A 13,362-nucleotide genomic window follows, 5' to 3' on the forward strand; every position below is an offset into this window, starting at 1 on the left:
TTCTGTTTAGGAAAACTTTATTTTCAGGAGATATCTCAATATTCAGAAATAAGCTTTTGGTGTTCAAAAATAAAGTTGATAGGGGTCAAAGGGAACTATTGTGTGATGTGAACACTGAGGGCTAGTCCTGAGTCCCTTGTGCTCATCAGCTTATTTGCAGATGGTATCATGACAAGACATACTTCTCTGCCATTTAAGACCTAAGCATGTTGAATGTTTTTATTTTCTCTGGAAAGAGTCCATTTTTTATACAAGACAGTCAGACCAGAATGACCTGTCTGGTCCTTCAAGGTCTTGCCTAAACTGAGGAGAAGTGGAGCTGGTGAAAGCCAAGCATTTTCCCACCCGTCATTCCTGGCTCTTGACCTCCATCCACAGCCTTCAGTCAGAGGGATGAGAAAGAGGCACAGGGCACAGGAAGATCTGGTGTTCACATCGTTGGTTGGCTGGAAGTTTGAATTAAAGAGGTTGGTAATCTGACCAGGGACTCAGGTTCTGATTTCTAGAACTGACAAGCTTTGTCTCCTTTAAGACAAAGAAAGTAGTTTAACCAAGGCCCCAGAAAGATAGGCATGCTTCTAAGACACAAAGGCAGTAATTGTCAGGCAGCAGTGTTCAGAGTTGGATTTACTGAGAGAGGCAACATTTTAAAAGCCTCTTGGGAGATTACACAGATAAAGTTTATTTTGGCTAAGATTTAATCAGTTTGTTCTAAATTCTGTATATCCTTAGACACATTCTAGTTTCTTTTGATCTTGGTTTTGCAGTTTTATCAGTTTAGCAAGTTAACTCTCAATTCATGTAAATTATAAGATTTAATAATTTGATTAGTATATAATTAATGGAAATTTAGAAAACCATTTATAAGCTCACTTTTCCTATAGGTTTCCCTTCATAATTTAGGGTCTGTTGAAGAAAATCACATAATTGATGCTTACTGATGGAATGAAAGTTTGGGATCCCCGACTCTGGTTGATGGTTGGGGGAGAACCCTTTGGTTGCTGGCTGCTGTTCCTGACCCTGGGAAGAGGTCTAGGTTGGAATTGGTGGCCAGCTTTCTCACCCAGTAGCAGTTTATTACAACTAGGATTCAGATGTTGCTATTGGCCCCCAGGGGCCATAGTCCTGAGTTATTGACCTCTGGTCAACATGTAAAATTATTTATATATCTTAAACTCATTTAGGCTGTTGAGGTTTTCACAGTAAAAATTTCTTCCCAGCACTTCATAAACTCCTATTAAATTAAAAAAAAAAAGTCTTTGTACAGAAAATTTCAAACATTTCAATTGCTTTTTTATAGAATGCTGCACATCTAAGAGTTTCTTGGCTTGAGGTTTGGTGGCAACCCTTAGGAGAAAACTCAGGCATTAGTAGACAATTTGCTTGGCTTTGGAATTCAAAGCTTCAGACTTCATGACTGTTCAGATGCATCCTGACTCCGGCAGTGTGAGAGAATAATATCAACCTCCTGGTCAGATGTACTCTATTCCTCAGAGCAGAGAAGAAGGAAAAGTAGGTTAAAAACTGAGGACAGAAAGTGAGGTTTTATATCTAAATTTTTCATTTATGTATTTTAGTTATGACAGAAATTCACTGTGCATAACTAGGATCAGGCAAAGTGATTTTATTAGAAGTTTGATAGAACCCATAGTATTTTCTGAAGTTCAGACATGCCAGGAGTCCTCACTGTGGCTGGGCTTGTCAGCAGCCTGTCCATCCATAGCTGTGCGGCCTGTGGGGAAGCACTGCATGGACAGCAGCTCCTGGGCCCATCTGATCACAGAGCTCTCCTGCCAAGGTCACAGCACTGGCCTGACCTTCCCCCCAGCAGGACATTGCACAGCAACCATTGATTGTAAAATTTTCTTGTTTGACTGGTCTAATATAGTTCAGTTGAGAGATTTCAAAGTAAAAAGTCCTTGTGGATACAATTTATGTACAATTTACTGTGCTTTAGTTACACTTATCAGAAAATCTGACTTAAATGGTCCTTAACAGAACAGGATTTTCCTGGTCCATGTGACTTAAAGTCTGGGGATCCTCTGAATTCAACTTGCCTCCATAGTGCCCAGTTTCTCCCTCCACCTCTACCAAATGCTCTTATGCATGGTTATGTTCCCAGATCCCCTATGAAAATATCCCCCTCAAGTTACACCCAAGCGCCATGAAGGGCCAGGCAGAAGAGTAGGATTCCAGAGAGGGAGTGCAGGCTAAAACGTACTGTGTTGAGCTGTTTTAAGGTGTGTATGCTAATAGAAGAACTTGGTAGATCCAAAGTAACATACCATACATTTAGCATTTAATGAAAAGGAAAACCATGGTTATACTTTTTTTTTTCCAGAAGAACTTCCAAAAAATGTATTGTGAGTACTGAGTAATCGGAGATAAAAACATTGACATATAGGTTAATTGTTTATGTATTCTACCCATTTTCCCATTTCCTAAGTGACTAGAATGTAGATAAAGACCAGTCAAATCTAGTCCCATAGTAGAAAATTGAAGTTCAAAGTAATTCTCCAGCAAATACCATGGAGAGATCAGGAATATTCTTCAATGGTATTAGGGTATGGTTAGCTGCATAATAAATAAGCCTCTGGTTCCCACTGCTCAGTGCAGCAGGAATCCCCTCTCCCTCAAGTGGGGTGTTATGGGTGGGCTGGTCTTGCAGTAGTGGTTGAGGTCTCAACCCTTCCTTCCTCATCCAGCAAGTGGTGGACACAGCTTTCTTGACCATCCTGGTGTGGAACGCACACACTACCATCTCTGGGGATGGCCAATCCTATGGCAGGAAACGTGAATGAACACACAGCTGCACTGCCTTCAACCAGCATGGCAAACCCTCTGGTGGAACCCTCATTCTGTGAAAACCAAGGCTGTATGTCCTTGCTTTCCTTATGAGCCAAGTCAGGAAACAGGTGTGTTGCAGACAGGTATGTGTCGCAGCCAGAGCATGCACCTGGTGAACAGATCCGTCAACCTCAGCAGTTTTCTACTCATATGCTTGCTTGTCTTGCTGATTCACCACAGCTTGATACCTTCCCTCCTACAATCAAAATGTCAGGAAGCCAGTATGTACACACCAGAGAGTTCAAAGTCTGTGTGCTGAACAAGTATAGGTGGAAACTTGGAAACTGGAAATGCCCTTTCCTGTATTTTTTTTTTCTTAGTCATTTGTGGAATACCAAATAAACAGTTTTCCATCTTTAGTAAGTTACCTCAAATCACGACTGAAATCTGCCTCCATCAGTTGTGCTCTGTAGGCCCAAGTGTTTACCTGGAGTTTTCCTCCTTCTCAGTTTCTTAAGACTTTCTGAATCCAGACTGCATAACAAGAGCATTAATAAGAGGAAAATGTTAGCGGGCACCAGCAAATAGATGTGGGTTTTGAATGGCGTCCTTAAGACTCCTCCTGTGCTGTGTGGATTCTGGGAGAGGGACAGAAAAACCCTTTCCAGATGGAGGCCCAGGTCCACCAACATGACCAACCAAGCCTGTCTCTTGTTGGATGAGCAAGACCTCTGGGGAGTTCTTGAACCAGATCAACCCTAACAGTCGATTTAAACGTCCTGCATTCAGACTTCAAATGTGACTAAGGCTGGCTTGTGGCTGGACTGCTTAACCAGGGAGAAATTCTGAACCCAGGCGTCAGGTGGTGGTTCTGGGACTTGACTCCCAGAAGCTCCCCTGGGAACCTGCACTTTTCTTCCCAGGATAATCCTGTATGTAGTCAGAGCTCCACTTGGCCCCTCTGTCCTCTCATCTCTGGGAGGTGAGGGCACTGCACCCTGTCCTTGAATGTGTACACCTCTGCTGTCCTTGAATATTGGCTTGTGATTGTTTTCATCAGGTCCTGGAATTTTTAGGGGTGTAAATCAGGAACCTACCTGGACTGGGTTGAGGTCATGCTACCGCCTTGGAGGGACCTCCTTGCCCCCTGTCCAATGACACTTGGGTGCTTCTGAGCATCTTCCTGTGTGTGTGTTACCCTCATTTTCACCATTGCAGGTAAAAGCTGTGGCATCAAGCGTTTCAGGCTTTCCCTATCTCAAGGTCACCACCTAAACAGGACCGGTCTTCCAGGACCCACGGAAGGCTGCAGGAAGCATCTTCCTGCTTCCTGCTGCTAGTGACTCCTGGAGCTCCCTGCAGGCAAGCAGCCCTCTCCAGTTCTCTCTGCACCCTCTGTCTCCTGTGATCCCACTCAGGTGGTCAAGGTCCATTCTACAAGTAGGTCTCATTTTCAGGTTCCAGGTAGACCTGTATCTGGGACTGCCCTCCCCCATGCAAGCCCCTCAGATGTGCCCTGTTGGAGGCACTGCCTCAGGAGCTCAGGTCTCCTGTCCTGGAGGCTGGCTCTCTCACCATGGCCAACTGCCCCTGCACGCACTTCCTGGCAGACCTGTAGATTTTCTCTCTGATGGGTGAGAAACGCAGGCTCAGCCACCTCACTTTGCTTTCTCCTGCTTCCTGGTCCATCTGATCAGGTTTCATCCGCTTACTGACCACAGAGTCTTCCTCTCCTGCAAATAAGCTGCCTGGGTGCCTTGCCCAGCTTCCATGCTATCTGTCTCTCATTGAGTCCCAGAAGTCTCTCTATGTCCAGATCCTAGATCTGTGCAGCGTGTGTGTGTAAGAGTGTCTTCCAGTTTGTGGCTTCTATTTTCATCTTTGAAGTGTCTGTGGGCACATCTTTTTAGCTTTTTATCTGTAGTTCTCCTTTATTTTTATACCTTGTTTGTGGAGTTCCTTTAAAAAGATACTTTTTTTTTTTATTTTGGCATTTTTTTGTTTGTAAGTCGTGACATTGTGAACTGGTTTTATTTCATCTTAATACAGAGGACTGGTTATCTCAGAATGCCTTGTTGTGTGGTGTGCCTTGATGTTCAGATAATTTCGAATACAAATGCCTCATCCTATTGCTATCCTCCCAACATGCCTCCTCTAAGCAGAAGACACTTTGATGGCAATGCCCAGCAGCTCTAAACATGGCTAGTATTTTTGGAAAGCATATGGACAACATAAAAACTTTAAGGAATAGGCATGTGGCTCGGTGGTAGAGCACCTTGAGATTGTTGGACATTTTCCTTAGCAGTTCTAACTTAAGAGTGTGTGCCAAGATGATTACTACCCAGCGCAGGCGTCTGTGACAGCCAAGGCAGTAATGGCCTGCATGTGTAGTGCAGGAACCTTCCAGGTGCACCTGGGAAGGGGACTGAGCATTGGTGAGATTAGCAGCAGGGGCCTCTTTCCTCACATTTTTTGGACTTTTAGCTTTATAATGCACTTGGACCATAACTTCAGGTTTTTCCCCAAAGACCTTTGTCTCCTGTCACTTTGACATTGACCTGAGGCTCTGTCTTTGTCATACATGTTCTTGCATGTATCTGGGTCACTTCTGGGTTTTCTGCCTGGTGAAGCTGGTTCTGCCTGGGCTTGTGTCCACTGCAGGGCACTGAGATGAGACCTCTTCATATGCTCCAGCTTTGGGTGGAACTGGCCCTCACTGTTCTCCTTGTACAGTTTTCCCCAGCTCCTCTTGCTTCTTTATCTTTCCATGTGAATCTGAGAATTAGTATGTTTAGTTAAAAGAAACTTGTGGTACTTAAAAGATAGATTTGACTTAATTAAAGAAAAAAAGTGGAGAAGACCATCACAAAAGACAGATGGGAAACAGACTCCAGAGAAAGGTGAGTCCCCTTAGTGTAGGAGTCAGTAAGAAACTGTGTCCACAGGACTGTGTCCCCTGTGGGTGGACATGAAGTATGAAAGCACTCAACAGCAATGGAGAGGTGGCCTTGACTGCTCACTGTGAGGACCCAGGAAGTGCACACTGAGCTCTTGCCAGGACAAAGAAGCTGGAATACACAAAATCCATGATGCAAAGATCTTTTACAACTAAATAAAATAGAAAACAATCCACTTTTTAAAATGAGCAAATTTTTAGCACTTGCTACAAGATACAAAAATAAGCATAAGGAAGTGTTCAACACCATCAATTGTGGGAAATAAAAACAATGCACAATGAAATTCATGGAAATAACTCATTTACAAGACTGGCCATGCCAAGGCTTGGTGAGGATGTAGAGTGCTAGAACTCTCCCAAATTTCTAGTAGACATGTGAGAGGATCTCGGATAGCCTCCTTGGCAGCTAGCATGTGCTTGCCCTATAAACAGGGATCTTGTGTCTAGGTATTTGTCCAAGAGAAACACAACATCTGTGCACAAACTTTCATGGGAATATCTACCAGTTTCATTTGGAATAGCCCAAAACTGGGGAGGCCCCGGCAAAGGGAGGGCAGGAGGAAAAGTTCCCACAGGTCAGGTGCCCTCTGACCAGGAGGAGGGTGAACTTCTGATCCACATGGTGACATCACAGGTAGCGTCAATCCTGCAGTGAGTGAGATCAGCAGTGGAGAAGGAGACGCGCTCCACTCCATCTGTGTAGTGTTCTGCACAGACAAAAACTGCCATATGTGACAGAGATTGGAGTGGCTCTTACCTGTGGCTGGGAGAGGCTGTCTGACTGCAAAACTCAGGAAGGATGTGGCTGTAGGAGAGAAGTGTGATACACGCTCCTTATGCTGCCCTGAAAACATAGGTGAATTCCATTCTGGAAGGTGCATCTCAGAGGTAATTGGAAGAGCCTGCAGCAATAGCCAGTGTATCAGCCATTCTGAAGTAAAAGCTGGGAGAAAGTGAAAGGTGCCACGACATACGGGTGGCATGATGCCGAAGGGGGAAAAGGACACATCACACCATATGCATTTTATCCTGCTTGCACAAACTCTGAAAACATTCCTCTAAGCCAGATGCCATGGGGCACACCTGTAATCCTAGCAGCTTGGAAGGCTGAGGCAGGAGGAGCATGAGTTCAAAGCCAGCCTCAGCAAATGTAAGGCGCTAAGCAACTCAGTGAGACCCTGTCTCTAAATAAAATTCAAAGTAGGGCTGGGATGTGACTCAGTGGTTGAGTGCCCCTAAGTTCAATCGCTGGTACCCTCCCCCTCAAAGTAATTCCTCTACCCAAACTAGTCTCACTGATGATTCACAGACTTGACGCTGCACTGTGGAGTCTTGTTGATGCTCCTGTGTTGACCCAGAAAACCAAATTGACTTCTCAACAGAACGAAGCTCCAATATGACCCAACTCAGTTTCCAGTTTTAAAATGTATTGCATACAGTAAGCATGCCAGATGCCCAAATGCATCACATTACTTCAGGAGAAATACGAGTGTTTTGCTGGATCAAAGGACTCTTTCCCTGGGCCATTGGATCGTCCTGTCTGTCTGAGCGTCCTTTGGCATGCAAGTTGTACCAGAGACAATATGTGCAGGGGTGCCTTCACCTTGCCAGGTGTGCACCTTGCAGAAAGTTAAGTGAGGGGCCACCTCCCATACTGCAGAACCCCAGGGCCACGAGTGCTGTTAGAGAAGTACACCCAGGGGCACGTGTGTGCCCACAGCCCAGGGAGGCCTTGGTGAGTGCAGTGGAGCCAGTTCCCAGGCCCCCAGGATTCAGCTCTAGGAAAGTCTGCAGACAGCCTGTTCAGTGTTCTGATGAGAATGGCCAAATATGTTAACTTTACACTTTACTAGGACACCACTAGTTGTGAAATGCACCTTTTCCTAATTTTAAAATTCTGAATCTTTTTGATAGTCATAAGGTGCATTGATGATGTGAAGGAGACCCAAAGTGGGACTGTGGACCAGATTCTCTCATCCTTAGAATCCTACAATGTTATGATTTCTGAGATTTTGAGAGCTTAGGGTTTTCTAATCAGTAGATTTGATGTCTTAGGAAAAAGACAAAGTAGTCAATAATTGAAGAACACCAAGCCATTTCCTTGGGGGGATATGATTTATTAAAGCTTAATGTAGATTTCTTTCATTAAAATATGTTTTTAAAAAATTGTTTTCAGTGAATAACCCTATACCTTCCAATCTGAAATCAGAAGCAAAGAAGGCTGCTAAAATCCTAAGAGAATTCACGGAAATAACTTCTAGAAATGGACCTGATAAGATCATTCCTGGTGGGTGAATCTCTGAATGTGTTTTTCTACATTGCCCTTCTGCATTCCTCAGCATTGCTCCAGCATCGCTCTGCTGATCCCACAGAGACTAGTAAACATTTAGGCCACCTTTTTTTCTCAGGGATGATCCCTGCGGTGTCCTGGGTCTCCTGGGCAAGGCAGCAGCGGCCTGAGCCAGGGGCAGGGTCTTCCCCCAGCTACGAAAGAGATGCTGGGCCAGAGCCTTCACGGAGCCTTCTTGGTTCTCCTATACTTGCCCCACTCTAAGTGCTGCATAAGCAAATCTTGCAAACTTACTAGCTAGTAAGAAAGTTAACAACCTCAAAAACAAGTTTTAATTTTGTGCTTTTCTCTTCCATCTGAGATACCAGATTCTATAGTGGTGTACAGAGACATTTATCAATAATTTCCAACACAGCTGTGTATCACTATGCCTTTGTCATTAAAACTCAGGCCCTGAACCCTGTTCTGACCCACTGGACCAGATTCTGAGCAGTGGGGCCAGCAAAATGTGTACATATAACATATTCATGAGACTGTTGTGTGCTCAGGTGAGTGCTTGGAGCTCCTATCTGTGGGTCATCAGTTACTTCCAAGGTGTTGCATGGAATACTCCTCTCCTATGGAGAAGCTCCACAGGTAGTTGGTTTGGGTATGTGGCAGACTAATTATTAATCCCAGTACATGACTGTGTCATGTGTTGAATAGTTTTTTCTTAGACTTTCTGAAGTCATTTAACAGCTTTCAAGGAGCTTTAAAATGCTTGTTGGTGTAATGACGTTAATAGTAGTATCATTTTTTCTGACTTCAGCCTGGCTGGTTCTCCCGCCCTGAAAAGCTGGAGCGAATGGAGCTCTGCTGCTTGCTAGGTGCAAATGGCTGAGCTGCTGGGCCCCCTCGGCATTCATGAGGGGTCTCCCAGGCCTCAGGGACCTGCGTTTCCCAGAAGGTCCTCAGGGAGCCACACAACCGGCATGTGGGAAAAAACCCCAAGTGCCCCAGCAGTGTGCTGCAGCAGGGGACAGGAAGCCTCTTGGCCCAGGGGTCCACACACGTGAGCTTGGGTGGACAGTGTTTCCCAGCCTAAGATGCCAGTGTGGTTCATGCCCCTGGATGTTGTACAGCACAATTCTGTCTTGCTGTACATCCCAGGCTGTAAATGAAAAGCTAAAAGGCTCATTGTTCAGAGGTTCCCTGTGCTGGCACTTGATGTTCCTGGATTTGGATGGACAATCTGGAAAGACATAGTTGGCATATGAACCCTGTTCATTAAAGAGTATACTGTTGTGTTTGCTGCTTCTAAGCAGAGGTGATATATAATGACTCCAGGAGCTTTGGAGCTATTTCATGGGTATCTTTGGGCCTCATCATTGGTTTGGAAGCTGTGCCATTGTGTAGATTCTCAGAACACTGAGGTTCTGTGTTCAGTGGATTCCAACATTAGTCACCCTCATTTATACAGAATTCTCTGAAATGTGAATAAACCAGTATGTTAGAAATTGAGTTATAGTTTCAGTGTACTAGTAAAGTAGTGGTACAATTGAATACTATAGCAGATCATTTATAATGCTAAACAACTTCTTAAAGGAGCAAAATCACTTGACTGGTATTCTTGAATCACAGTTTTCACATCAACCAAAGGTGAACTTTTCTACATTGTGTTAGGGTAAGTTCTGCCCCACACTGCTTTTGCTCACGCTTTGGTTTTCTGTTTGCTTTTCTTCTTGTAGCCCATGTGATTGCCAAAGCCAAAGGCCTTGCCATTCTGTCTGTGATCAAAGCTGGGTTCCTGGTGACTGCCAGAGGAGGCAGTGGGATCGTCCTGGCCCGCCTTCCAGACGGAAGTAAGTCAACCTTTGTACAGTACCACAATTCCTTTTTGTCTTCTTTCCATAAGGATGCTTCCATGGAGGGCATGGCAGGAGCTGGACATGACATCCTGCCTGTTGGGAAGGAAGCCTGGGAGATGATGGGTAGGACTCAAGGGCAGGCCTGCTTCATACTCGTTCTGCAGGTCTTCCACACAGCCCGTAACGGAGCAGTGTCTGCTGTCTGTCACTGACTGTGAATGCTCTTCCCCATCTTTATTGGTATTGTTCTCTCATTTTTTCTGAAGTTGCTGTGGAAGAAAGGACCATCTGCAAGCACCTGTGGTTCTGTGGGACCCGGTAATATCTGCAGTGTTTGAAGAACCACCAAGGGAGAACCTACCCAGGCAGTCTAACTGGCTGTTACTTTCTGGGGTGAAATCTACTTTACCTCTCAGAGATGAAGTCAAAGTGTATTTGCCATGAATCCCAAGAACCAACACTTGTAGCAGTGTTTATAATGTATGCGGGTGTTGTGACCACCAAAGTGCCTCTACTGTGCTTTGACATTTGCTGTCCATCATATAGGAACACACTGCTCTGCTAATAGATATTTTATAACATAGTAATTTACACTTACAATAAATAGGAGTGTTCGTGGAACACACATTCTTTAAATTTCAGATGGTTGGACTCACTGTTTCCTCCACACAGCCCCCTGGGAAACTGAGGCTCTCTTGAAGTGTGGCTCGGCGTCATAGCTCTATGTGTGGCTGTGATTTGGGGCTGCACCGCAAGACCTAGTCTGCAAGCCACTGTATCGTATCCATCAAGCATCTTCCCTCTTCAGACCCTTCATGTGAAAGTTCAAAGAAACATGTAGATCAAAACTGTTTAATTGTTAATTAAAAAGTTTGTTTTCACAAACGTTAAAATAATCTTAAAAAGCCTAATCTTCAAAAATTGAAAACAAAAAGCATTGCCCACTGTTCATGGGAAGACTTTTCAACAGTAAAGCTGAGCAATGTAGCTTCTCTGAGGATTGCCTGCCAGGTGGGACTGGTATCTGCAGGAAGTTCTTGGAGCTAGGCTGGTGCAGGACCCACCCGCACCCAGCCCTGGGGGCCTGTCAGCTCCAACTCACCTTTCTACCATTCCAGAACCTCAGTTCCTCTCCATCCTGAGCAGTGGCTGCATACCAGGTGTGTGTGGGTGGGGGGGGGATTTAAAAACTGCATCGAGACAGAATGAGTTTTCCTCCCAGGGGCCTGTGAGCCAGGGCAGCTCCAGCATAAGTAAAAAGTAGCCTTGGCATTATCAGACTGACTTCCTTAATCAGCCTGCTGAGGCAGAGAGTGAACCTGAGAAGGCCTTTCTCATGCTTTCCCACCCCCACCAACTTTCTAGACTCGCTTAACGTAACTTTTTATATTGAAGAAAATACACAAAAATCCTAAAATATACCATATCATGGCACATGGAATTATTGCACTTGGTTTCCAAATGTAAAGAAACTTCCCTTGTTAGAATTCTAATGATCTTGAACTTGTTGTCTATAACTTGTGCTCTTCTAGGAACAAGAGCCTGCCCTGAGAATTGACAATGAAAAGAATTCAGTATTAGTTCACCCCAGGAGTGAAAATGAACTCTTGAATCCTCTGATACCTTTTGTCTATGATGAAATTGTATCCAAAGACTAGAGTTGAGGTTCGATGGTACAAATGTTGGCAGCTGAAGGTAGCAGACAGCACAATAGTTTGGAGTTATGCATGTTGGCAGGGAGGGTTATACATCTTGGCGGGGAGCTTGAGGACGTGAGTCTGTGAATCTCAAACCCATAGTAAGCATCTAACACCTTTGAAGTATCTTCAGCTTTTGGAAGACTGCATATGCTTTTTAAAGAATATTTTTAAATGCATAGAGAAATACCTAAGTAATTTTAAAAAGCCATCTTTTACATTTTATTATATTTCCACAGTCGTTCATATGTCAGGGGTGTTTAATGTTACCGTATGCTTTTGTTTTTGTTTTATCAGCGTGGTCTGCACCTTCAGCCATCGGGATAGCTGGGCTTGGCGGGGGATTTGAAATAGGAATCGAGGTGAGTGGGTAGCGTGTGTGTCCCTGAGGCCCTTGAGTCTCAACATGTGAAAGCCATAGGTTTCCCTTGGCTTCTAGTCTAATGCCTTGGGGAATGGTTCCCCCTTATTGTCATTCTGCATCCCCTCCCCTGCCTCCTCTTTGTTCTTTTTTTTTCTTTTTCTGTGCTAGAGATCTCACCTGAGGCATACCTGTGTGTGCAGACCCTGACCACATCCACCTTCTTCTGACTCCCCTAGGAAGCTTTTGTTCCTTTCCCTGGAAGGAGGGTCTGACAAATGGTTGTTGGCATTGGCAGTTGTGGGTCACTGACTGCAAAACTGCTTACTCCCTAGGTGGGCAGGCTCCACACAGGGCGTCACCATCTGTGGTTAAACACAGTTTCCTTCAAATTCTGGAAGTGCATGCTAGCACATGTTATTTCTGTGTATGACTTATCTCCTCATAATTATGGAGGTTATCAAACGACTAGGAATTACACACTGGGGTGTCCCTGTTTACAAGTCTGTCTGCTGATGGCTTCATCCTCAACAACAACAACAAAAAAGGTGTGGCGTCAACTCATCCACGCTGTTAGAGTTTCATCTGTTGCTTTACTGCTAAGTTCTTGGTAAATCAGATCTCCTGATGTGCTGAAATCATTTCTTTTCACATTTCAGTCAGTTCTTTCTGAGCTGTCTTTCATGATTTGGCCTAATTTTTTCCTCTGTGAAAATAGCCTTCCTCTGGCTTTAAACTGATGAGTGAATAAATGGGTTTATACCTGAAAAGCACTTGGAATGGTTGTATTGTTACTCAGCTTGTCATATATAGAACTTTTGATTGCAAAGCTTATCCTCATGACAGAATGGGAATCAACTCTGAAATTTCACTTAAACAACAGGCATAAACGATAATTACTAGCTTTTTAAGGTATCAGTTTCAGTAGAGATAATAAAAAGCATTTCCCAACATTTGGAAACCTACTTGAAGCTTTCTGAATGTGGCCAGACTGCTGCTCTGAGCCCAACCCTTGGAGATGATAAGGGGCAGTGATGCTAGAGCTGTCTGTCCGTCACTCTCCAGCATCAGCAGGAAGGATGTGTAGCTTTCAGCACAGATGTGGTCTCAGACCAGCCCCAGCCCAGCATTTCTGTCTGCTTGGGTCAGAATGGGCAAGGAGGCTAGAAAGAGCACAGCCTGCCACTTCCCTGAGGCTGCCCTTACGCTGTCTGCCAGGAGCTTTGGATCTGCAGTGTGCATAGCAGCATGTGGTTGGATTTTTTTTTTTTTTTTAACTCTAGCCTGACAGTCTCTGCCTTTCAGTTGGGTCGTTTAATCCATTTATGTGTACTGGTATTATCGGTACCATTTGATGGGTGTCTGACATTACATGTTTTCTCTATCTAAAGTTGTATTTTTCTTTTGATTTTTTATTATTTTTG

General features: G+C 44.4%; 1 protein-coding gene across 6 annotated transcripts in view; it reads left to right on the forward strand.

Annotated features, from left to right (window-relative positions):
• The window catches only part of Sh3yl1 (SH3 and SYLF domain containing 1), a 30,341-nt gene that overhangs the window by 1,705 nt on the left and 15,274 nt on the right, over positions 1-13,362 (forward strand). Inside the window, exons 1-4 of one of the 6 annotated variants that reach the window (XM_046431974.2) lie at positions 2,706-2,930; positions 7,920-8,030; positions 9,761-9,874; positions 11,875-11,939. In XM_046431974.2, coding sequence (XP_046287930.1) covers positions 2,798-2,930; positions 7,920-8,030; positions 9,761-9,874; positions 11,875-11,939 — 423 coding nt within the window. In that variant the 5' untranslated portion in view covers positions 2,706-2,797. Of the gene's footprint in view, positions 1-2,705; positions 2,931-2,956; positions 7,355-7,919; positions 8,031-9,760; positions 9,875-11,874; positions 11,940-13,362 lie in introns of those variants that run through there. The other 5 variants (XM_046431976.2, XM_046431977.2, XM_046431979.2 and 2 more) reach the window with 5 other exon arrangements.

This window comes from Marmota monax, unplaced genomic scaffold (genome assembly GCF_021218885.2).
Source record: "Marmota monax isolate L192 unplaced genomic scaffold, Marmota_monax_Labrador192_F-V1.1 WCK01_AAM20220418_F8-fsc00633, whole genome shotgun sequence".
Classification (NCBI taxonomy): domain Eukaryota; kingdom Metazoa; phylum Chordata; class Mammalia; order Rodentia; family Sciuridae; genus Marmota; species Marmota monax.